This window comes from Cryptotermes secundus, unplaced genomic scaffold (assembly GCF_002891405.2).
Source record: "Cryptotermes secundus unplaced genomic scaffold, Csec_1.0 scaffold291, whole genome shotgun sequence".
NCBI classification, from domain to species: Eukaryota; Metazoa; Arthropoda; class Insecta; order Blattodea; family Kalotermitidae; genus Cryptotermes; species Cryptotermes secundus.
This window is the reverse complement of record NW_019731571.1, coordinates 703,544-730,078: the sequence shown is the minus strand read 5'-3', so window position 1 is coordinate 730,078 and position 26,535 is coordinate 703,544. Positions and strand designations below refer to the sequence as shown.

At 39.6% G+C, this 26,535-nt stretch overlaps 1 protein-coding gene across 2 annotated transcripts in view; it reads right to left on the bottom strand.

The window, feature by feature from the left end:
* LOC111867111 (myotubularin-related protein 9) overlaps nucleotides 1-26,303 on the bottom strand; it is a 41,578-nt gene extending 15,275 nt beyond the window's left edge. The window contains exons 1-6 of one of the 2 annotated variants that reach the window (XM_023856639.1): nucleotides 26,133-26,303; nucleotides 23,842-24,026; nucleotides 19,996-20,158; nucleotides 17,748-17,902; nucleotides 12,657-12,782; nucleotides 12,255-12,404 (exon numbers count right to left, since the gene is read on the bottom strand). In XM_023856639.1, coding sequence (XP_023712407.1) covers nucleotides 12,255-12,404; nucleotides 12,657-12,782; nucleotides 17,748-17,902; nucleotides 19,996-20,158; nucleotides 23,842-23,988 — 741 coding nt within the window. In that variant the 5' untranslated portion in view covers nucleotides 23,989-24,026; nucleotides 26,133-26,303. The remainder of the gene's footprint in view (nucleotides 1-12,254; nucleotides 12,405-12,656; nucleotides 12,783-17,747; nucleotides 17,903-19,995; nucleotides 20,159-23,841; nucleotides 24,027-26,132) is intronic. The other variant, XM_023856641.1, reaches the window with a different exon arrangement.
* Nucleotides 26,304-26,535: the final 232 nt, after the last annotated feature.

Below are 26,535 nucleotides of genomic sequence, written 5' to 3'. Positions count from 1 at the left end.
CATCATCATAATCACCTGGGGCAGGCTACAATAGGCCAATCAGTGGCCACCATGCTGAGTGGACCCAGTTGGACTCCACCCCCCAAATAGGGAAAACACTAGACTTGCATTTGGAAGGTGCCAAACACTGGCTATCCTGACATAGATTTGTTGTGGTTTTACTCAGTCCCTCCAGGTAAATTCTAGGATATTACCTTGATTAGGTTTCAACTGCTTCCTTCTAAATCCTTTCCAATTCATCATCAGCATCACCTTACCATTCAATGGTATATAATCTCAATACTAAAAGTGCCATAAAATTACACAAAGTAAACTAGGACAGTAAGAATTCACTACATTGCTTTAATAATAACGGAAATATATCATATCAACCTTGATCATCATGTGTCTTTTATTTTGGTAATTGGTAACCACATAGCACCATGAACACAGAATATGGACTTATCTTAAATTTGCGGCCGCGTCATAGCTCAAGCGGTTAGTCGCTGGCTTCCCACCACGGCAGCCTGGGTTCGATCCCGGGTTTGGTCAAGTGGAATTTGAGGAGGACAAAGTGGCACTAGGGCAGGTTTTCTCCAAGTACTTCGATTTCCCCTGCCAATCTTCATTCCACCAATTGCTTCACAGTCATCCTCACCTATCATCTAGGGCTGGTACAATAGGCAAGAAGTGGCCGCAGTACAAGGGACTTGGTCCCACCCCACTAGCATTAAAAAAATGGCTTAAATTTTGTGTGTGTGTGTGTGTGCATGTACAATGGAACTGCCTGTCAGAAGTGTAAAGTAAGTAAGTAAGTACAGTAAAGATATCCCTGTAACAGGCTGTGGAGGCCCATAGGGTTCTGAGATGTTCAGTTCCCCACATTTTCTAGACAGTTGATTCATAGATGGTGGTAAGGTTGTCAGCCTTACGTGTCGGCTGCCCTTTGCCCCCAAGAATATTCCTGGTACTCATTTTCTGAGTCAACCCCAGGTCCATAGTGCGGCTGGAAGTATTAGGTAAATTGAAAAAAATCACCTCATCTGGATTCAATCCCTCGACCTTCCAGCTTGTAGCAGAGTGCCACAACCAACTATGCTACCATGTGCCCCCTGTCTGTGAGAGGTGTATCTTGAATAATCTAATTGTAACTTCATACATACGTGAAGCTTCAGCAGCTAATGTTACTTTCATATTTCATATGTGGACACATAAAGTCATGGTAGATTAGAGCAGCACTGACAACAAAGAATGTTATCTCCTGGGATGTGACACTGCACAGTAAGGTAAAAGTCCAGAACGATTTTGAAGAGTGTACTGCTGCCACCTTCAAGGTCAAATAGTACGCAAAGAAAGCATCAAGAAGCAAGCTAAGCTTCATGGACTTCCGATGGACAACATGGCACACACCCCAGAAAGTAACAGTGTTCATGCTATCCCAAGTCACACAGTCCTGAAACCTATGTGCTGTTCGTTTTCAAAAGTCATGAATTATCCAATGCTATGAATTAAAAATTGTAATTTCCATTATGTAAATAACTGCAATCAGAATCACAATCACTGCAACAAAATTGCCTCTATCAATCAAATATGTCCCTATGTCCCATTTAACAAGGCCATAAGTACTGATACAAAGAGAAGATCAAAACTACCTTTTTAAAGACAAGATTTTTAATCTCATGTACTGCTGTAGACAGGATTCTCAGCCTAAACTGTTTGTATGACGATGACAACAAAAGATATAACACTGTTTTGAACTATTTGAGGAAACATGAATTAGCCAGTATCAAAATCAGTGTTTTTCAAGAAATACTAGAACAAGTTTAAGCTGAGTACCTCACATCAACACTAGTTACTGCACAGTTCACTGATAGTCTCTTCATTCATATTTAGTTTAAATTCTGTAGCATTAAAAATTTTCTTTAGGACACTGTTTACCTGTTGTTCCTTCTGAGTGACATGACCCAGAATGGCTGACAGCTGGTTCTTCAGAGCATGTTCAAGTTTAGTCACCATAAACACAAAACTCCTTATTCAATCCTGCCCTTTGCTTGTTCCTTTCATTTAACATCCACATCACACTATCAGCTGCTTGTTCTCCCATTTATACTTCAGCCTCCAAACTAATTTCTCGACTTCAGATTGCTTTTACAAATTGTGTTAGCATTTTCTTCTCTCATGCCTCATACATCTCTGCCCCAGTTTCTAATTATATAACTAACGGACAGAATTATAGTATGTAAACATGTTCATTGATCACAAATGAATGACTGATAGGCTCAAATGTCAATAAAATCAGTTAGTTTATTGGGCTGTTGCTTATTACGCTACATGTTTTGGTTATTTACGACTGTCAATCAGACATTTATTAATAATAAAATGCATCTGTGTTCATTACTTGACTGTGTGTCAAAACATGTAGCACAATAAGCAACATCTTAATAAAGTAACTGATTTTATTGACATTCAAGACTATCAGTTAATCACTGAAGTGAGGAACTGTTGTGATCAATGAAGACATTTACACTCTTGATTTAAAACATACAAATGAAAATAAAATTATAATTTTGCAGAACCAATTTGATTCAGTTTACATTTGCACAATCCACTGCACTTCCATTCTGTATCTTCACCCTCCAAACAGTCTCCTCCTGTGCACTCCTTTGAAGTCAAACTTAACTCTACAGATCTACATTTTTCAGCTTTTCTGCAGACTACAAACTATAAAAATACTTGTTACTCAATTTTCTGAACAAAAATTTCACAACGTAGTCTATGTAAGAAAACCTTCAGATACAACAGTACAGCCTCCATGCAGTAGCTGCTATCTAAAGGGCTCACAGGGAGAAGTCTGGGGCACAAAACCTTACTACTTTTCACTTTCTCACCATGATGATGAATATGAGGTGCACTTCTATTCAACGTTTTCTGAAAAACTTCTAATCCTTCCACAAACTTCAAGTAACACCGTCTTTCTTGAGAAGCTGATAGCTGTTCAGCCTGTCAAGACATTCCTGGCATTTTAACTACCAGTGGGGTCACCCATGCCAGAAAAGGTCAAAGGGTAGAGTCCAGACTAAGAGAGATACCCTGGTCCTCCAGGTTAAGGGTTGGGCATGAGGTTAACAAACTCATCCTGTAAAAAGGATTCTGTTCAAAATCCTAACAACCAGCCTCAGGTCATCATGCATGGAGCCATTCCTATAGCAGCACATACTGGTTGTGGAGACTGGTTGTAGAGGAGGCCATGGCTCACTCAGGGCTGTAGTGCCAAGTGGTAGGTAGGTAGGTACGTAGGTACCCTGTTCTCCCACACTTTCAGTCCATGTTCTTCCCTTAATGTGACAGCCAATTCCTCACCCTACACAATTGAACCATGAAGAGAGGGGCAGCATTTTTCTCCAGAAAGTAAGTATCCACTTACAAGGCAACACAGTGTCCCAAGTCTGTAGTCAGTCGCTATACTGACTCAGATACCTCGCAGAAGAAATAATAAACTTGTAAGATTTGAGGTCAGCTGTGGCTGAACACAGCGTCGATTTGGGACATTCAGCTTCAGAATACCTCCATCCTCACCACCAAGACCCGATATATGGATCGCATCATTAGGGAAGCCATTGAGATTGAACTACATCCCGAAAATATGAACAGAGAGGGGAGGTTTTGTCTCAGCAAGTCATGGAAGCCTCTCATCTCTTCCCTAAAAAACCCCCCGGGACACAACACCAGATCCACAAGGCTACACAGGCCATAACCCACTAACATAGCAACCCCACCAACTTAAGGGTTAGTGCCCTCTCTTTAACCTTGCCTTTCTCTCCCCCAACACTATATCCTATACAAAACCCTGCTTCTGTCCCAGACCCCCCAGTCCACTGATTTCCCATGTAGACTTGCCCCCCCCCCACTTCCTTCACTTCTCTTACATAGCTGTGTTTATTTCCAACACCAGTCTGCTTGTACCAGTTCTCACGGTCTCTTCACTTGCGGATTATTTATTTTTCCTTCTACCCTGAAGATGGAGGCGATACGTTCCTCTGAAACATCGGTTAGCACCACATGTACATGGTGCCACATCCCAGATGACTGCTTTCTTAATAATAAACTTATTTGCAGAAAACGAAAAATTATGATTTCTTAGCAGCTGAAATGGATATTATCAAAGTTAACTGAACTGCATATTTTTAAACAACAATTAAAGGCAGGCTGCAAAACAGCAACAAAAACTCTTTGAGTTATAGAACCGCTCTTGGGAACATGACTATCACAAGCTGAATGTAGTGCAGAGAGGAAAACTTTCATCTACCGAAATGGGCATGGAGTGGTTGTTTTCCCTCCACAGGCAAATCTATTGGTGGCTTCTGTCATACACTATGGAACCAAAGGGTCAATATGCAGTTCACTCACTCACAAAACTCATGCTAACAGTAAACTACTAAAACAAAAGCAATGAAATTACATAAGTAAATACACCATTAGTCTGGACTGTACACTTCTCTAGCTGGATGCTAGAAAGAGGATGAAATGCATTCTATTCACTATTTCCTCTTGCCTGTGTAACTTCATTGGACAGATCTCTGTTCTGTCTTGCCTCAGTCTAAAACCTTACTAACTTACCTGGCCTTCCATTCTGTAAATATGAGGGTTATCAGAAAGTAACCTCCCTGGTGAACTGTTATTATATACAGAAAATATGTACATATTAAGCTACTTCTCAATGTGATTGCCACTGGAATTCAGGCACTTGTATTGGGGAACAAGTATATGTATGCCTGTGTCAAAGAAGTCTGCTGCATGAAAGCAAAGCCACGTTTTGACACCGTCCATCAATTTCTCATTACTGTTGAAGCACTGTGATCCTAACTAGTTCTTAAGGAAAGTAAACAGGTGGTAGACGCTCGGAGTAAGATCATGGCTGTAAGGAGGGTTGTCAAACAACTCCCAGTTAAAATGCTCCAGCAGCTGTATGTAGAAGCAGATTGTCATGTAGGAGCACTACAATGGATCTCAGCATTCCATTGCTTTTGTTTTGTTTCACCCTATGCAGTTTTATTAGAGTTTTGCGATACAAAACGTGGCCGAGCTCACAAACGTCAGATTTCTTTGACAAACCCATACAAAAACTTATTCCTTGATACAAATGTCTCAATTCTGGCAGTGACTATGTTGAAAAGTAGTTCCAGTTATGTATGTATTTTTTTCTCATTGCTTGTTTTGTTGACGGCTCAACGGGGAGGTTACTTTCTGAATAGTCCTCGTACATCATAACCACACAATAAACACAAACATTAATACTCTTATGAAGGAAATTCTTGAATCAGCTGATGAAATAATATTTAATCAATACTGAAACAATGAGTTTTTCAACCAACCACAAAGATATTGGAACTTTATACTTCATTTCTGGTAGCAACTCCTGAGAAAGCAACGTCAGTATAAAGCCAGTGATGTACAGGTATAAGTAGACCAGTAGCATTCATTGCCTATATCCCAGTGTACTGCTACAAGAGTGCATGTACCGCACTGTCTTGCCATAATCTGTATGTAACCTGTTACCCATTCCTGTATGCATGCTTGGGATATGAGAAGACCAGATGAAGGAAAAGCTAATGATTTCATAATGGGAGAGGCAGAACTGTCATGGCCCAAAATATGATCAGCCTTTAACTCTCCTAACCGATGCTAGGTACCCACTGAGGTTGAGGGCAGCCATATTGGGCAGGGGTAATATTCCAACTGTCACCACGGGGGTTCAAACCTGCAACTGTCAGGTTTGGAGTCGGATGATCTACCATCTGTGCTACCCTGCAAAGCAGAATAATGGTGGACCTGATTATGAGTAATTCAAACACTGTTGGCCAATTTTCACTAAGTCATAGTTCATTTATTCACGTAAGTTAACTTGTGAATTTCAATTATTTTTTATACTTTGTATCAAAAGTTATTTATATAAGAAACAATTTTGGATACTATTATGTAATGGTATCATGCACGTGAGCAGCTAAACACTACAAAGAAGGACCAATACACAGGAGTCTGCAAGGGACATACTGTCTTGCATTCAGATAATTTTAAATGGGAATATAATTGAAGGTGTGTTAGAAAATGTGGAATAACTGAATCTAAAAAGGTTTCTGGTGGTACAGGCATGCACTTTTCACTCCATTCATAATTATTCAAGCTAGAACCTGGTAAGGTAAATATGTATAAACATTAAGATCACAAAAGGCAAGGACACTTACCAGGGATGGAAAATATTATTTTTGAGAGTGCACTCTCACCAGATGGTGATGTACATCATGACATCAATATTACAAAATTCCTAGGTTCCACTTTTGATATACCACTGGAATGAACAGCGCCAAATCGGAGATATCTTCAATCACACAAGATTTTCCTTATACCGAGTGCATCAATGAATTGGGGGACTTTAAAAACGTTATGAACAGTAAACTATTGCATTTATTTGGTTTTCATACAGCGTAAACACAAAAGTATTTGGTTTTTCTCAATTAACACACCGAAAACAGAAGTCTCCCAAAAATAACATTCCTCAGATGACCACCATTCTGCTGTAGGCCCTCGGTAAGTCTCTTCCTAAAGTCACTCATTACTCTTTGCAGCACATCTACGGGAATTCCTTCAACTTCTTCCTGAACATGATGTTTCAACTCCTGAACTGTGTGGGGTAGTGGCACTTTGAGAACTTGGGATTTTGGATACCCCCAGAGAAAAAAAAACCATGTGGAAAGATTAGGTGACCTGGCTGGCCATATGATATCCCCACATCTGGAGATAACATAGTTAGGAAACAGGTTACTCAAAACTGCCACAGAAGCTTGTACGGTGTGGCACGGAGCCCCATCTTGCTGGAAAAACGCTTCTTCCTTGACTGGAAGACGAAAAAGTGTAGGAGCTAAGAAGCTCTCCAACATGGGAACGTAACGTGGTCCAGTCACAGTTACAGCCCTTTCCTACCCATCTTCTATTAAGCATGGGGCAATAATTCGAAACGAAGTTACTGCACACCATACTGTGACTTTGGAATGGTGAAGTGGTCTCTCATAAATTTCTTTGGGGTTTGTGGCTGATGAATAGCAGAAATTTTGCTTGTTAACAAATCCCGACAAGTGGAAATGAGCTTCATCACAGATCAGTAAGTTGTTAATGACACCTTGGTTTTGATTAATTAATTGCAAAAAAATTTGGCAGAAATCAACTTTGTTTTCATAGTCATGTCCGTTTAGTGCATGAGAAATTTGAATTTTATAGGGGTAAAAGTGGAGATCTTTACGCAAAATCCATCGAATGCCGGCTTCGGACAGCCCAAGTGATGTAGCGTGGTGACGCACAGATTGGCATGGACTTCATTCAATGGCTTCTCTCACTGTTGCTACATTCTCTGGTGTATGTGCTGTTTTTACACTACCACCTTCTTCCTTAGTGTAGAACCAGTAGCCTCAAAGTTCTGAACCCAGGTCTTGACAGCATGGGCAGATGGCACAGCATGATTGCGATGAATACCAAACTCTTCGAAATTCACGCTGAGCTATCATGAAACTGTCACTGTTTTTGTAAATTGATTTCACAGCAAAAGCATGTTGTGCTCCAGTCCACGGCTCCATTGCAACTAAAACGCTTTGAAGTAGGCTGCTGGGTGGCAGTAGTGGCATCCTGCCGACGCCAACCAATCCAGGAAAAAACACCACTGCCAAATTGGCCAAATCATTGACGCACCCTGCATAAGACTCCCTACAGAAGGAATGATGTACCCTCAGACTTGTTTCAGGCAAATATCCTCTGACATGTGATGCCATATAGTCTGCTAAAAGCCTATCAACATTTTGGATGAATGTATTATCTCCATTTTCAGAGTCAAAGGGTAACCCAAGCAAGTGAACACTCTGCTTGCTGTTTACTTGTTTGGCTTACACTTTCACCATGAAAATTGAGGCAGTACATTTTGCCTGTATGTCAATAAATTTATAGAAGAATACATAGCGTCTCACTCCAGAAGTCATTAGTCCCCACCGGGTGTTTTGCTTGCTCTGTGAAAACATGAAAGTAGGATTACTGGAAATCATCCTTCCTGCAAGATGTTGAAAAAAATTAAATAAAATGTGATTTTAATGACATTTTATGAATTTTAAATGTGATTGTAAATGACATTTTAAAATTGACAGTTGTATTGCATTAGAGATTGAAGCAAGTGGATGAAGAACAGTATAGTTTAAATATTGTAGTGTGTAGAGCTACTGCTGGGTAATGACCTCGAAAAACAAGAAAACATCTCTTAGTACACAATGATGGCAAGTTAAGCAAATATACCAGAGCCATTACTGGGTAACATATTTGCAAACAAACCATATTTCCACAGAAACGATTCAAGCAACAACAGAAAAGCTGTTTTCTGTTGGTCCAAGCCATGATGTTATAACCAAAACACATTTAGAAGTTAGTTCAGTTGGAAGAGTGACGCCATTTAGAGAGGACTTCAGCATGGAGGCAGAGGAATAGCCATTGTTGGAGCTGTTACCAGGCAACTACTAGTGAAGACACTGCCAGCACTATAATTAAGTGTACCCATGCGTCATGTGTTAAAGTGGTCAATAAATGTAATCTCAAATCCAAAACCCAGTCGAGAGTCACTCAAAATCGTGACAATATATTCATAGCTGCAAAACATGCCTAACCCAGTGATACACATCATGAAGACACATTCTCTTACACAGTCTGTTTAGCTGCGTCTTCCTAACGTGAATACATTTCCAAACACTTTCAGACTTTGAATTTTGTTATTAATCAGTTTTATCTAATTTTCATAGTCCATATCAGCAATTCTTGAGTGAAATTATCAGTTAGGTCTCAGAACAATGCATAACAGGCAGATATGATTATATTTAAGTGGTTATGAAGTTTTATTAAAATCTGGAATTAATTTCTTATGCACAGACTGCAGAAACTGCTTTACACACATCCAGTAATCTGATGCTCCTTATACGTTTTGGAACACAAACACAAATATCTTACCGAAAGGTAAACTACCTCACAATGTTATTGTTTTGTATGAGAATGCAACTATGACAAATTTTTCTGTACACGGATGGGGCCATAAAGATCAGTGGTGTAAACCACATTGTTTCTTTCACACCGTGCTGATGTACAAGACCTACATTGTTGCAATCTGAGATGAGGGACCTACTATCTATCAACATTCACCACTCAACTCCGTGAGTGCTTTTCACTAGAACTGGTTGCCAAGTGCAGGGCTGCTCTTTGTGACTGACCAATCACCACAAAGCAGCAGTTCAGGCTGTTCCAAAGCCATACAATGGAAGCATCAGCAGCACAAAAGCACTGCCACAAGCTCTCACCTGTTCCTTGTATAATGCTGAAACTTTGGTTTCTGATGGAGTAGACAGGCATGGATTTATCACATTACAAGTAATTTCTGTTGAGTCAAAATTCACTGTGTGCAAATATATTTAACAAAACAACAAGCATTCACTGAAAACCAGTGTTTAACAATATTTCATTTCGCACTATTGATGTTCTATGTCACCTTACTTCCTTCCAACCACAGTACATGTCATCGGTGCATGCCTCACCTGCCAATTCCAGTGAAACACAGCATGCCACATACCAAAGAGCTAGGCTTCTGGTATTCACATTAAATTGACACAGCTGTTGCTTGGTGTTAATACAGTGCGTTCAACTGTTGAGGAAACCAGGGAAGCAGCGTGGGTTAGATACAACATTTCTCACAGATTGCTGCTGTAACTGTTGATAGTGGAATGAGTCATCAGCACTGATAAACATGTGCACTCACGCTAGCGTAGAGTGGATGGATTGTTTCTCTGAGATTACTGTGCCCTTCCCCGCCAGTGAGAGTTCAGTTGTGACGCAGATTCCCTCACATCAGTTTCTGTACACGCACACATTTATGGGAATAGTGTAAAAAGATAACAAACTTGCCATGCTTTATAACAAGTGTTGGAAGTGACCCCCTTCTGCCTGCAAACACGCCACAAGTTGGTCCACGGCAATTGAACTAATCACGTGTGTTATTTCATTTTGCAGAGCTTCAGTGGTGTGAGGGTTATTCTTGTACTTTTCCCTTTAGGTTCCCCCATAGATAAAAATCACAAAAAACTGAGATCTGGGAGGCCACAGTCCTCTGCTGATTACTTTGTCTTCAAACACTTCCCGTATTGTCTTTCTTCAGCAGTCAGCTGCTTGAAGAACGGATTCAGTATATCATTAATGAAGCAGTCAGAGTTCACAGTTTCGTGGAAAAATAAGGGGCCAATGATTCAGTGCTGACTTACAGCACAGCACACCCTCACCTTTTTAATATGTAATAGCATTTGCTGTACAGCATGAGGATTTTACACGTGTAATTAGTTCAACTGCCGTGGACCAACTTCAGAAAGTGTTGTATAATTTATTTACGCAATGCAAGGCACGTTTGCAAGCAGAAGGGGGTCACTTCCAACACCCGTTATAAAGCATGGCAAGTTTGTTATCTTTTTACACTATTCCCATAAATGTGTGCATGTACAGAAACTACTAGTTAATAAATGATAAATGATACAAACTCCGTCCCAAGTGCAAACAATATATATTCTATGTCTTTGATCTTGCTCTCTTCTACACTACATGTTTCGGCCTCTAACGGCCATCATCAGGTGTATACTCTTACGTTGCTGCCACACTGAACCCAGTCTAAAATTTAACATTTAAAAACACATTGTTATTTTCTTTGTTATTATCAACATCTACTTCGTTGATATCTGTCTGGTATGTAGATTATTTTGCACACGTCAATTTTGATTTTCCTGTAGCAGCACTATAAAATCTTTAGCTATAATTTTAAAATTCTTTAAAATTTTCTCTAAATTTTAAATTTAAAATTGTTAGGGTTACTCGCCCTATGTCTAAAGTGCTGCAGCGGCTAGTTCTTGTTTCCACACTGTACAGGTGTTATTCTGTGTAGTCTTCCTGTGTGCGTGCCGCTGCTTGTCTTTACTACGTATGCTCTAGTCAATGCCCCCTGGTACGTACCAAACGCTACCTTACACAATGATCTAAGCATACCATATGTAACAGATGTCATCAGAGCATACGTGGAGAAACACAGAAACCGGACCACTCAAAACAACAACCAACTAATAAGAAACCTCTTCAACCAACCAGCAATAGAAAGAAGACTAAACAGAATGTGGCCAGAGGATCTCATTAGATAAGTGCCAGAGAATCATTGGAGGATGATACCTGCTTCAATATTACATACACCCATCCCTTTTACTAGTTACATTATTTACATATATTGAGTAGATTGTAAAATAACAAAAAAATGTACAGCAAGTGATGTGAGGGAATCAGCAACACGACTGCGCTCTTGCTAGCGGGGAAAAAACACAGTAGTTGCGGCAAAATGATCCATCCACTCTACACTCGTGAGTGTGTGCGTGTTTATCAGTGCTGATGACTCATTCCACTATCGGCAGTTACAGCAGCAATCTGTGAGAAATGTTGTATCTGACTCACGCTGATCCCTTGGTTTCCTCAATGACTGAACGCCCTGTATTTCTGTCAATAGATTGCATCAAGTGTGACAGACTGTTGTTTAGAGGAAGAGACAAACTTTGAAATGACCTATACCTGCTGCTGTTTCAAGGTCATTTCATGTAAGCATTGGAGGTATTTCTGTGCCACTACCTTTGCCTCCAAAGTAGGCATTGTTAGCAGGTAGTTCTATGGTGGGGCTTGGCAGTAAACTCCACATGTAGCAGGCATCCATGTCAGAATGTATATTGCTGGCATTCCTGCTGTGTTGAACAGACTCTTGAACTCATGTCATACATGCACAACTCTGCTGCATCATGTGTAAAATCATGCAGTTTGCTTTCTGTTGGATCACTGCACCATGCTGGTCTATGCACTCCTGCCAGTCACACTAAACAGAATTCCTGCATTCATCAATGTTAATGTTCTTCCCAACCCTCTCTCTCCAGTAGTTTGTCAGCAATAAATGTTGCTCTTCGAATGAACAATTATGGGACACCATATTACCAGGCTGCCTTCAAACCATTACCACTAACCCTAACAGAGGATGAGAAACACTAGGGGAAGAACAATAAACAAGCAAGCAGAGCTGCATACCTTTGTTGGGCAAGACTGGAATGGGGGGCAACACTAAAAATGGTGTTGGGTATTTGTGCAGGTAACAACAGGTTCATAACTTCAACTTTAACATCTGGGTTGGAGCATACCTTAGCTGTCTGAGCCAACGTCTGTGTACGGGTGTCAATAATATAGCCACGTTTACCGGGTCCTAGAACAGAGTTGATGAGTCTCTCGTCTTCCTTGCAGCGTTTGGAACTGGGACCTGTCATGGGCTGGCTGCTTCTCATCAGGACACTCTGAAAATATTCACTCATAAGAGCTTCACATATGTACATCCACTGTACACATGCAAAGTACAACTTCATACTCTACTGGGGTGTCAGTTATTTGTAGGCATCTGCTGGATTATAAATTTTACCAGCTGGATACTTACACCAGAATGTGCTTAGCGTGTCCCATTACCTCATATGTGTATCAGATGTTCCACAAACTTGTCTCTACTCTGCAGGGAATAAAATTAATGTGATAAGGCCATCTCGGTAACTCACCCCAGTGTCATGCCTATAGCTAAGTACTGGGAAGCGCCCCCCTTCACGGAAATTGGCAGCAGCAATAATGGTGTCATCATCCACAGACTTGGGCACCACCACTGCACTGGGATATGTGGCACAGACCTGTGTGACACCAGACAAAGCCCACATAAAGCCAGCTGCATGAGCTCCTATTCCAGTACAATTACTGACTTCCTGGAAATTAAAACTTGTCATACTTTTTATTTAAAACAATGTTTCAGAGACTGGATTTGTCTCCATCCTCAGGTAAAAAGCCTGCTCAGTTGGGCACAAATGACACTGCTAGTCACTAACTAAAGTACACAATGGATAATGTCCAGGTAAGTCAATAATTATGTTAATATACAATCACCACAAACTTCCATATCAAGCTCCTTCTTGTCTTGTCATTTTGCCTGTGAGTGCTTAAGCCTGAGGGTAAGAGCATGCAATTTCAGGGACGCAACAATAGATCTAACTATGATGTACCATTAACTGCTTGGATCAAAGGAAATCTGTCAGACTTAACAGTGCACAGAAAAAATGAGCAAGGAGGAGAACATGTGGCTGGGCTAAGACAGCCAAAAATGTCTTGTAAGATATAACAAATCTATGCAGACATCTGTGGGGCCACAGCCCACAGTCTGAACTGTAAGTCAAAACAGGAAGCAGTCCAGACAAAGTGACACTTTCTTCTCATGAGAATTTTGTATCACTCCACACTGGTAAGAGTGAATGAGGGACAGACATTTCTATCACTGTACATTGGTGTTTCCCCATCGCGTTACGCTTGTGGTGCAGCATATAAAAGTTCCAGGGGCATACTGGAAGCTGCAGAAGCATCCCTCCATGTGAGATGGGGAGGGTGGGGTGTGTGTGTGTGTGAAAACTTTGAAAAAAGAAAGATTAATGCTTCTATTTAAGACATCTGAACATAAGAAACGTAACATTTAAGACTGAATTAATGTATTTTGGAAATAAAATGTTCAGTTGTAAAATAAAGTATATATATAAATCACATGACACCCTTCCAAATGTCCTTACTGCACACAGTTTGGGAAAGAGTACTGTATAGGGTACTGCTACTGTTCATAACACAAAAACTTTTTTCTATATATGTCATATTTCTTTTCTAGTTTATACACCAAAGATTAAAAAAAAAAAAGTTTCTCTGCATGGACCAAAATGAAATGGACAGACACCAAAAACAAGTTTATATTGAAAGTGATCATTTGATAATAATAAAAAAAGGGGATCACTTATGGCAGTCCATTGCCACCAGAGATTTGAAACTTCAACATAAATGCTGTGTCTGTCTGAAAAATGATTTCTATATACTTATACTTGAGGCTCTAATAATTGAGAACTCTGAAAATTATGGTCTTCCAGCAAGCTCAGCTTGGTGCCTGCACCTGCAGGTTCCTTCCTTCGCTCTTCATCCCTGAAGATGGATGTGATAAGTTCCTCAAAAGCATTGGGTTCTCTCCAGATTACACAATCTTACAACTCAAAAGACCCCTTTCCTAAATTGTTATACAGCTGCTAATACAGTTGGTAATGTAATTATGCTGCTCTGCTTTTTCATGACCTACTGAAAGTTAAGAAAGAAGCTTCTGTCTTCAAATGGTGGAGGAGGGAGAGAACTGATAGGAAGCATATTCAAGGGGCTGTCTCATTTATACAAAGGTTGTTCAATGAGTAAGGTTCCCTAGGTCATACACATTAAATGAGAAACCATTATAATGTTAAATGAAGCTCATTTATTTCATTGTAGTACAATTATTTTTCAACACAATCCCCAAGCATATTGATGCGTTTCTACCATCTTGGCATGAATTTAAAAATTTCCATTGCAGCAGAAATCAGGTTCTTGCATGAGCAACCATTTACAAATAATCATTTCTGCCTATTCATTACTGTGGAATCAGTGAGCTCCCAAGTGCTGCCTCAGAGGCCCAAACAAATTTAAGTCCAACAGTGCAAAGTCAGGACTATATGGCTGATGGTCCAAAAAAAAAAAAAGAATGATTAACAAACATGTTACAGGCTAGGGTACCTTCCTTACTTAACATCCTTGTATATGAGATGCACTGTAATTCTTTTCTTTCAGCTTACACCAAGCACTCAAATGTTCCTTGGTCATGTCACAGTATCCTGGATCACAAGTTTAATATTTACATTGATGCTATGTAGTTCAGGTACTGATGGCATTATAAAATAATCCACAGTACACAGCTGGGACAATATCCTGAAGCAGGCTGTACACGCTTCTTTCACATCCTTTCTAATTCACTGTTCATTAATGATCTCGTCATTCGGCACCACACAATCAGCTACTGAAAGTGTCAAACCATAAATATAAATAAATATTCCCCCCTCCCCTTCTTCACTTCACAGTACATGCAATTAATGTGTTCTGACGTTACATCTTCACCTCACAACAAATTCTTCTGGGTCATTCTATTTCTCTATATTCTACAGATTTAACCTGTAGAATGCTTTGAGATATCCTATTATGCTATACAGGTGTTGGCATTCCCTGCTTTCTGCTGTAGAACCTGTTTCAGTTCTTTCATCTGTCATTCTAACCGAAGGGTATATCCAGTTTCATCTGTATTCATCCTTTTGTTTCTGCTGACTGAAATTTCAAATATTTTCTGGTATCTTCATTCTTAATACAGTCTAGTCTAGTGCAGCCTTTGATTGTTCTCAAGGATCTCATTGCTACTGAGTGTATTTTACTTATGACCCTTGCTTTAATTGCCCAGAATTCAATTCCACATAGCAAAGCTGATGGTGCTACTGCCTACTAGATCTGTACAGTGCAATAAATACATCAGCAACAGTGAGTCAGCAGCCCAGATGCAGATCTGGCCCCAGAGCACTATTTCCAGTGACTGTTTGTAGGTTATTCAACAATACTGTATTAACCAAATGTGACAGATGAATGGGTGGTACTCCTACTTCATATTCAGGAGGCCTTTCACTTTCACTTTATTTTAAATTCCATAGATCCTTTTCAGGTCACACATGCCATAGGATACAGAACATGTCAAAATACATAAACACATACATAAAAACAATAAACCCATCAGCATGCAATACAGTCACAATACAAAATTTGTACATAAAATATTCAAATATGATCAAATTTATGCAGATATATGATTACCGTTGTCACCATCATAAATTAATACAACAGACCTATTCCTAATATAGAAGTTGGATGCAATTATTTCGATCACATAACTACAAATACTTAATTTAACAGTCCAAATATAGTACATTTCATCAGGATTTAAAAATTAGAATATACAATAAAAATTCAGTATATGCAATCAGTCATTTCTTAGCAAGAACCTTAAAATTTGAAAACTATTTATTAACATATTCCTCTAAAGGATAAAAGGAAATTAGCTGTGAGTAAACCATTCATGGCCATCTTAATTGTATACAGTCATATGTTATTTAAAACAGGTGGTCTATTACAATACCATACTACCATAAAATTTTTACCCTTAAATGCCTAGCAACTAGTCAGTGGGTAATACATCATGTGGAAAATCAACCTAGCAAACAATTCAAGAGAATATCTGGATTACAATCCTTTGTCTTCTTTATATTGAAAGTATTCGTTTATAGAGTAAAAAGAATGATGACATAAAAACCTCTTTAATGTAAATTTAAAGCTTTTCCCATCACTGACCAAAATCTTTATTGATCGTGGAAGATGACTGAACACTTTAATACCTGTTATATAGGCTCCTTTACTAAATTTTGAAGTATTCACACTAGGTACATGTAAATTACTTGGAATCTAGTTGTATATTCATGAATCTCGTTATTAAAGTTAAATAAATGTTTATTATTAATTATGTATAAAAGTAGTGAGTATATATAATGAGAATATAACGATTCTAATAATTTTCTTTTGCAAGATAAACACTTTCCTGGCATGTGAGGAGCCACCCCAGAAGATTATAACATAACTCACGATGAAGTGTATGTAAGCAAAGTAGATTGGCCTTAACGTTGCAAATGATATAATATGTTTTATATTTCGCAATGTATAGCACGCAGAGGATAATCTACTGATCACTAGGTCAATATGATGTTTCCAAGATAATACATCATCAATTGAACCCCAGGCTCAAATCCTGGCCTGGAGTTCAGCTATTCTTATGACTGTTGTGGTTTTTCCCAGTCCATTCATGGAAATCTCAAATAGTATCTACCTCAAATTAGCCCATGACCAACACCATAACACAGAATGACAGTGATGTGTAACTTGGTGAACAATGTAGCAGGTGTTCAGCATGCAAAGGGGGCCACTGAGGAAGATGAAAGAGATGAATACAGCATGGTGTAGAGGGTACACAAAAATGGTAGATAGCAAAAATGAAGGAAAGGAAAACCTGAGAGCCTCATCAGGATGTGGACTGATCTGCCTTCATGGATTCTGGGTTGTGGCACCATGTAGCCCTGTAGGCAGACAACAAAATTTTAGAGTAATATGATGCTGTTTCCATCTTCATGGTTGAAGTGTGCAAAGTGAGGAATTAGTTTGGTTACATATGCAAGTTGCACTGTTGTCACTGACATGCAAGGGAGGGAGTAAGAAAATGGTGCCTTATAAAGGCTAATGGGCATGAAAGGCATGAAAGCAGCTCTTTTCAGGGGCACTGTTATCTTTCACAGCACAGAAATAGAACTGTGAGAAGAACACCCCTTTCCAAGTCATTTGGCTTGCTCTTTGCTTGGCTTATTATTCAATACCGAAGAACAGGGCATGATAGTATTGTAACATACCTACATGAGTGTTGTTCAAATGAAACCTGTTCACAGATGGAAATAAATGACAGCTCACTGGTCCTGTCTGGAAGGATTCCACAACTGGAATGCCTGTATTTAGCCATGTCATGCAGTTCCTGTTTGGTCTGATACACCCGTACTGGTACACAGCACATGGTTGACTGCTGGCATATCTTCAATAGCAGTACTGCATACAGATTTCTTTCGTACAACCCTCATATAATTTAAAATAATGTTCTATCATGAAATTATGTATGAAGTCAATATGCAACGTACACTGAAGTCTTTATTGATGTAGCTGATCCTCCATTCATCTGCCTGACTTGTCACCAATTGTGAATATTCTGTCTCGGGGCGGAATGCTGTCCAACCATCCTCCAAAATAGGGAACATAGGGCGATAGAAGAAGGGGTACAGTTTTGTAGGTTCATCTGGAAAAAAAAAATATCATTCAAGATGCATATGTACATCACAAACATTGGTCAGCATGTTGTGACAAAACATTTAAAATCCATACACTTTACTGCAGAAATATTGTACAATCATCCATTTACTAGGTGCCAAAAAGACAAATCGCTGCCAGTCACAACAGTCAAGGTACTGATGAGAACCATGTCACCTAACCAGTCCACTGCAAGATGATATAAAGAAGCACGGCAAATGAATCATCGTTCTGGTCAACAATTGAGCACACTCATAGTTACTCTGCTACCTTGGTGTTACAAAGAACTAGGAAGAGGACATTTGAAGGATATTTCAGAAGAAGACAATGAAGTTGAAAAGTAACAAAGAAACGAAGGGGAGTGGAACAGCTGAACATAAAATCCCCATAAATGCTTGTAGACAGTTACAAATAAGAACAAGTGCCAAATGAATCCATGTTCTACCAGAACCCATGGTGTGGTCATGTTCACATGGAAAGGAAATTAAGCTTTATCATCCATGTGTCACATTGTTGTGATGGCACAGGTCCTGCAACTAATGCTGTGAAAGCCTAGTATCACACTATTGTGATGGAACACAAGCAGCTCCTTGTTTTCAGTACAGAGTGAACCCCCCATTTAAAGCTTCTTTTGGGATTAAACTGAGGAAAATCTTACACAAAGGGAGAAATTTAACACTGAAATTATGGACTTTGGATCACTGAAACTAAAACAAAAAGAAGGAAAATTTTATGTTCAAGAATGGAAATGGGGGGTCCACCGTAAATGCCATATCTGCATGTTAAAATCAGTCCACTAGCGCCCTAGCAGTAGGAGAATTTAATCCTAACATACAGGATGATTTGGTTAAACAATTACTGAACCACAAAGCTCCACTTTTATTTTGGGCTGAATGAACTAAGTGACTATCATATTACATTTGTTACGATTTACAGAACAAGGAAAAGTAAAGCTCACTGAGAGATGTGCATTTTTTAAGCTGAAGTAGAACTGTGTAACATGACTGAAGAGAACCCCGCGTATCACTGAATTCAAAACAACATTACCATGAATCTGGCGATGTGACATGCCCACGGGTGGCACGGTAGAATGTAAACGTAACGAATGAAGTAAGAGTGAGTAATGTGTGATCCTTCTAGTGATACTGTGTTCTTACTGAGTGCAATTTTAAATGGAAAGCTACAGATAAAGAGCAAACAGTCTATGTGGCTGCTACAACACTCTTAGTACTCTGTACTGTAGTATTCCGGGGCATACCTCTGTGTAACATGGTTATGGGGGTATCAGTGTTTCAGAGAATATACTGCGTCCACCTGCCTACCCTGAAGAAGAACCAGTATGTTCCACCACATGCTAGACTACACAATGTCACAAACCAAAAGACCCACTGGTGTAGCAGTAATGTTCTGGTGCTCTAGGCTTGTATTTTGTTGGGGGGGTGGGGGGTTTACTGAGTTTGACTCTCGACTGGGATATCAACTATCCTGAAGGAGGTATTTTGCTGTTTTCCTCAGTTCCTGCAGACAAATGCTGTGATAGTACCTCAATTAGGTCACACCAGTTTCCTTCCAAATGCTTCCAAATTCATGATTCATCCTGCCAACTGCTGCTATACATACTGACAGAGCCATAAATATGCAACCCCAGAAGAGCACAGTATGAATACTTCATCCTGTACCTACTCCTACTAAAATTGGATTATGAAAGAAATTGGGCAGTAACGTTTGGTACAGTCACAAACATATATCTCAACGGTGTTATCATTTTCAGATGGAACCACAGAGATAAGGGAAATCACAATGATGAGGGAAGGGGAGAGAGGGACACCATTTTGCCCCTTGCGTGCAAAGTTATGCCAGAATGTGCAAGGCAAGCATGAGATGCTGCTGGTGATAAAACTGTCTGAAGCCTGGAATTCCCATAACTCAGGATAAGGTTCAAGATAACACATGCAAATAATGCTACAGAGGCTATAAAATCAGCAAAAAGCTTATGACATGCCTCTTGTCTACATTGGTACTGTATTCCACTGTAGTGTACTGTACTGTATTGTATTGTAGCATATCATGGCATGCACTTACCAAGTGACGAAAGGTTCTCAACAGTGGTGGCAACTTTCAGAAACTTATCTGGGTTAGAGATGTCCAACTGAATGATTCGAAAATCCTTACACTTGATGATCAGACTTCCCCCCTGCATTCCGCTGATTCTCCTTTCCACTGCATCCACATTATGGTGAAGGAGCTGCACAAGATACAGAAATGACTTATGATTTATAATTACTCTGCATCAACTGCCTAAGTTATGTATAACTGGCTGACATGTGAAGTAGTGCATGGATGAAGCTGCAATTTTCGCTGGCACTGCTGATTTATTGGTTCTAACAGTAACTGCTTTCCAATAATTCAATTTACATTTACATTTATTTTCACTTCATGGATCCAATCATCTCCCCATATGGCTGGATATAAAACATGTCACACACATTATAACTTCATGATGGCTACTCATCATACGTCGTTGGCCCAATAAAATATATACTCAGACCTCACGCAGCCAGCACAAGTTGTCAAGACTACACACATCAGTGGTGGAAAAACCACTGTCAGATTCACACATTGCCATTGCACACACACTGGCCAGCCATATCATCAATACAGTTTCATTATAACATATTAAAATTCATAACAAACACAGACGCCATACATACTGCCACAATTGCAGCAAGCAAGTCTCAACAAACAGACCATTTCTTGCAGCTTTCCTCTTTTTTATGTATCTATTCCAGATACCTAAAAGTACAGTTATCCACAGAAAGGTAGCTAGAAAAACAGTTGTACACAGTTGTATTTTCTTCAATACCATGTATCATTAATCATTTCTGTTTGTCAAATACATAAAATAAGACAAAGGAAGCTGTCTCAAAAATAAATTCTGTGTGATCTGTGTTCCTCTTCAAACAGTCAACTACAAAGAAACTCATATATGAAGACCTACTTATAAATGTACAGCAGCAGAAAACACATCATGTTTGCTAGGGCAGAAATGAAGCAACAAAAATGTGTGGAAACACTTCGGGTTGGTAACAAGTTCTGTAAATTTGGCACCAGACAGTGACAAGGTTTAGTATGCCTAGCAGCATGGCTCAAGGGGCAAAGTTTATGAATTGTATTCGAAAGGTGACCAACTCAAATCTCACTTGGTGTATCATCTATTCTGACTGAGATTTCCCATGATTTTCCTCAGTCTGGCAAGGCAAATGCTGGGATAGCATCTCAAATTGTGCTGCTCCTTCCACATTCTTTCCACTTCATTACTCATTAAATCATCCTTCCATCTGATGCTATACAGCCTGAGATACTGAGAGCATTGTGATATAAACCACACTTAAAGAAACAGTTGACTCTCCATGAAGGTGCTAATGGTTAATTTGCAAGCTCAGAAGTTGCAGTATCCAGCTATGTCAAGAAGCCAAACAGACTTTAGCAATCTGTGCATAGCTTGAGCTTTAAAGAAACAGGTCTTAGGACCTAACACTTGTTTATGTCTATGGAAAGAAAGGAAACATTCAACACAACCAACCCGGGCCTTATAATGTAATTTGTGTCTTGGCAAATACTGCATAACCAAAAGTGTTGTGTGGGAATAGGTACTGTGGTGCAGGAACCGCATGACGTCCTGTGGATAGGTCAAGTACACTGCATCACCACTCCTGTCAGTACTGTGAAGACAAACAGCCTAAATCAGAAAAATTACAAAGTAACACTAGATGTCAGTTGGCTGCCATAGGCATTCCAGACAGACACTTTGCTGCATTTTGCATGATGATCTCAGATTTCATCAGAGTGTGTATGCGTTTCTGGACATTATCCATCATCCTGTTTTTATTTAAAACACGACATTTCGGAGACTGGATTGTCTCTGATTTCAGATGGAATCTACTCATTTGGGCCCAATTGACAGAGCTAGTCCCTATCTCTGGACACCTGCACCAACACAAGATAGGGTATAAAAACCAAGCACAACATAAACCACCTGCAAAAGTTAAGACAAAACATTACAAAAACTCCACACATATGAGGTCTAGCACCAGAGTACTGTCAGAATAGATGTCATCACCAGAGAGATAAATTCTCTGTATGGTACCAACATAAAACAAAATTTTCCAACTTAATCTACACTGGATGGAGCTGTAGTGTTCTGACTTCTGTTGCAATAATGGGAGTCCAGATTGGAGAGATGAGCAAGCTTGGTTGACTGATCATATGATCTATCAGAGAAGTAGAGTTCCATAATATTCTTAACCTCAAAACTAGAAGCAGAGTAGTGAATTTCACCCATCAGTTGCTTTATCCCCATGAAGAACCACCAGCACCCATTAGACATGAGGCTGGGTGTACCACAGAGCCAGTTTAGACACTATGGAGAGTAGAAAAAACCTCTTATTCCTGCCAAGAATCAAACTCCAATTCCTTGGCCATATAGCCTGTAGTCTAGTCACTATAATGACTGAGCTATGCCAGCTACTACAGGTAAGATATGTAAGATCTAAAAGAGACATACAACCATGTGATATGATCATCATTTCATGAGTATCCAGCTCTAATCTTGACCAACATACCAGACACTGATTGTGTGGCTTGTATGGTTTCCTTCAAGATATGTAGGAAGGTACCATCAAACTAGGCCACATGACATGTAATCATTACAGACATTGACTGTACCTCAAGGATAAGTGGTTAATACTCCTGCTTCATAATTGGGAGGTTTCAGGTTCAAATCTTGGCCCAGAGACCAACTAACCTGAGGGTTTCATGGTTTTCCTCAGTCCCTAAAGGCAACTGCCAAAATATTACTTCAAATTAGGCCATGACCACTTCCTTCAACATCTTTTACAATTCATTATTAATTACTCACCTAACCATTCAGCACTGTATAGTCTAAGCTACAGGAAGTATCATCATGGGATGTCCTGCATAAATCAACATGGCATGGTATACAAGCAAACCACCATACAATTTGCAGGTATATTTTGGAGACTGGACCAGCAATATTCACTGTGAAGAAAGCAGTCTTCTGGGATTTGGCACCGTGTATACGTGGTGTTAACCGACGTTCCTCCGAAACGTCGGCTAACACCACATATACACGGTGCCAAATCCCAGAAGACTGCTTTCTTCATAGTCACCGCCGTGAAAGCCTCAAATCTTACAATATTCACTGTGTTAACATTTTTCACGCCAATGAAACAAGTGAACTGATGTGACTGGTTGACTGTTGTGGTAGGCCTGCCAAAATTTAATGTGGTCAACATTCAAGGCTGTGTGAAACTCAAGGCAGCCGCAAGGGTCGTTAAATGCCTATTACTTTTAACCTAATCCAATCAACAGACCAGATTGCATGGGTGAAGCATCCGACCCTTCTGACTGAATCTGAGCTCACAAGAAAATCTCATGCACTACTAAGTACAGAACTTTATGTTCAACAGTTTGAGCTTCATATCTCGGGCATCAAGTACTATTTTGTAAGTATCAGTCAGCCTTTTACACTCAACCTGTTCATTTGTTCACAGCATATATTGCTATCAGCCCTGTTCAGCCAACGAGGTTGGCCGCCGGTACCTGATATTTCCCCCATCTACCAGAGGCATTGGAAACTACTTGGGTGGGAAATTGTTGCCTAATTTTGCTCAGAGGTCTCCTAGAGACATGAGGATTTTTTACGTGCCTAAAACTATGACAGGGGACCCACAGCTTAAAGTCCCTCCCGGAGGACTTGTTCCCTGAATTTTTCCACCCTTAAAAATTCCACGACCTCCACCGGGTTTGAACCCACATACCTTGAGTCATGAGGTGGGAACATTACAAAAATATTGTAACTAGATGACACATTAATACATGTACATAAACTATAAATGTGGTAATTACCCAGAGTTCCTCAACACTCTCTTTCCTAGTGGACAGTATGAGATGGTGACCTGTGATGCAGAGAGTGCCATCAACTGGTTTTTGGAATGGCCAATGCATTATGACCCCATCAAGCTTAGGGACCAGGATCAGCTCAGCAAACTCCATGGCTGGCTTAAATCCAAACTGCTCTGCAGCGCTGACTCCTGGGAATAAACAAAGACCACAAGCATTTCAATGACAGTGCCAAGTCAGATGGAACTGCGCTATAGAAATAGAAATGTGTGTGGCCAGCACTTCAGGCTTTATATAACTGCATTTTACAGATGTGTGCAAGCAACAAGTCAACAAACACATTTCAAGCTGCATTAAGCCATGAATGTTATAGAATCTAAAATGTTTAACCCTTTGAGTGTGACTTTTAGCGGAGCCATTTAAATCCCTAAGCGTGTGCGACGCACCGTCTGCGTCCACTCAAAGCCGTGCTGTAAGCGTGCGCGCCGCATATGTTGCGTCCAAACTTTTCACTAAGAATTCTTAACGCCTACGCTCTGATGTGTGTACTTCCAGTGAATGTATATGTCAGCTAACACTGACTTCTTTCATTCCTCGCTATCTGTTTGTGTGTGGTATTTTTTTACTCGCTTTGCTTGGGACAAAGCATCTGGTGTCTGCTGCTTACAAAAGAATTGTTCCAACTCACACTCCGACTTGCTTACAGAGAGATAATTTGTTAGCTAACTTTCATGGAGTGCTTGTTATCTGAAAGAATTCCAGTTTACAGTAAAGTCATCAGCACTGGTAATGGTTACAAACAGAAGCAGATGATCACAGCAATAAATGGTAGTGAAATGCATGTTGGTATTGAAGGGTTCACATTTTGTAAAAAAAGAAAAATTTAAAGGGTATTTTTAGACAACAGCGCTGCTAAGCGCATACTGTTTGTTGTTCTTTCAGGCTCAGTACCTTACTATATATGTAGCTGTCTTTCCATAACATCTCGGGTCATAAATTTTGGTGTTATTGATGAGATTTGTTTTTATAGAAAAATGTATGGCACACTCAAAGTGACTGCTTTCACACTAAAGGTTATGCACCAGCTTCAATACTAATGCTGATAACGATTTCTGTGGGCTTTAGTGGCAGTTTACTTATAGCATGGATTGTAAGACGGAGTACTTCATTGTTCAGTGCTGCTTTCATTAGCATACTTTTTTGTGGGCTACTTTTTGATGCTGTCAGGAGCGAGATCAAAGAGCATCAAATGGTAGGATGACAGATCAGTGAAGAAACTGAAAGGATTTAAAAGGAACCAGCTGTGGCTTAATCAAGGTATTACCTTGGAATTTGCATGGAGGGACTGAGGAAACTCATGAAATACCTGTCAGGACAGCTAACATCCCTACATAGATTTCAACAAGGACCTCATGCATATGATTCAAGAGTGTTACTGCAAAAACAAACCATTTGGTACAACTATTACTGTTACCATTATCATAATGATGCAACTGAATGTGCTGTTATACATGAGATTAAAATACAGATCAGATATTTGGTTGGACTGGCCCTCTTTTCCTTAGTCAAGGAAGAATTTCAAACTGCCAAAGCTGGTTTCTGGGACTGGCAGTTTTTATCCCAAGAGAACAGGAGCCAATGTATGTGTAGCATCAGTCATCAACAGGAATTTGTTATTGTTATGGCTGTATTCAGTTCTATGATGTGTGTATTATTATATAAAAGAAATTTAATTGGACACACACATTAGAAAAAAATTTCTTTAGCATATGCATAAATACATAAATGTGAATACAGTGGAACCTCGCTTAACGAGCACCTCTCATAATGAGTAATTTGCATAACGAGCAAAACAAATTGTAAAAAAATTACTCTGTTCATAATTGGCATCTTTGTCATTGAGGAAATATATCCTCTATCCCTTCTTCCACTTCATATAAACTCAATATGGGAAAGTTCACAGCTGCTAAAACGTCATGTTCATCTGTCGGTGACTCTAGTCTCACGGCACCGTCTGTTCCTACATCATCTAATCTAATTACTATAACACAAACAGTAAAAAATTAAAGTGATAATTTACTGTTTGATTAGAAGTGAGTACCCCCCTGAAAATTTACTGTTTTGTGCATCCATTAAATATCCATATATAATTTACCACTGTTCTACGAAATTGATTTTAATGAAGGGATTTATAGGTTATGTATTTTATGTTAACAGTACCACCAGTAATGTAAATATTTCAAAATGTCACAGCAATTTTATACTACCAAGTATCCCAGTAAATAATGTGTTCTTACTAGGAAACTGAAATCTTCACGATATGTGATCTTATTTATATTCTACTGTGATGTTAATATGTTACAATGTTGTCACTCTAAGTGCAACCCCAAACTCCCACTCTATATTTTACAACAGACACTAAATCAACCATTCCTTCCAGCACAGGCCATGCTACTATCGCTACGCCTACGATGNTGGTCTGCATGTTTCCCTCTCCCCTATGCCAGTTACACCCCCCTGTACGATGGGGCCTCAGCGGTGTCGTGAGCAGCCCCGTGAAACTCCCATGTAATTGGTTGGGAACATGGCCGCGATGACACCTCGGTGCAATGCTACCGCCATCTATTTTCAGCTTATATGAACTAAATTTAACATGGCCTCCAGGGCCGAGAGCACAATCGGTAAGAAGGTATGCTACCT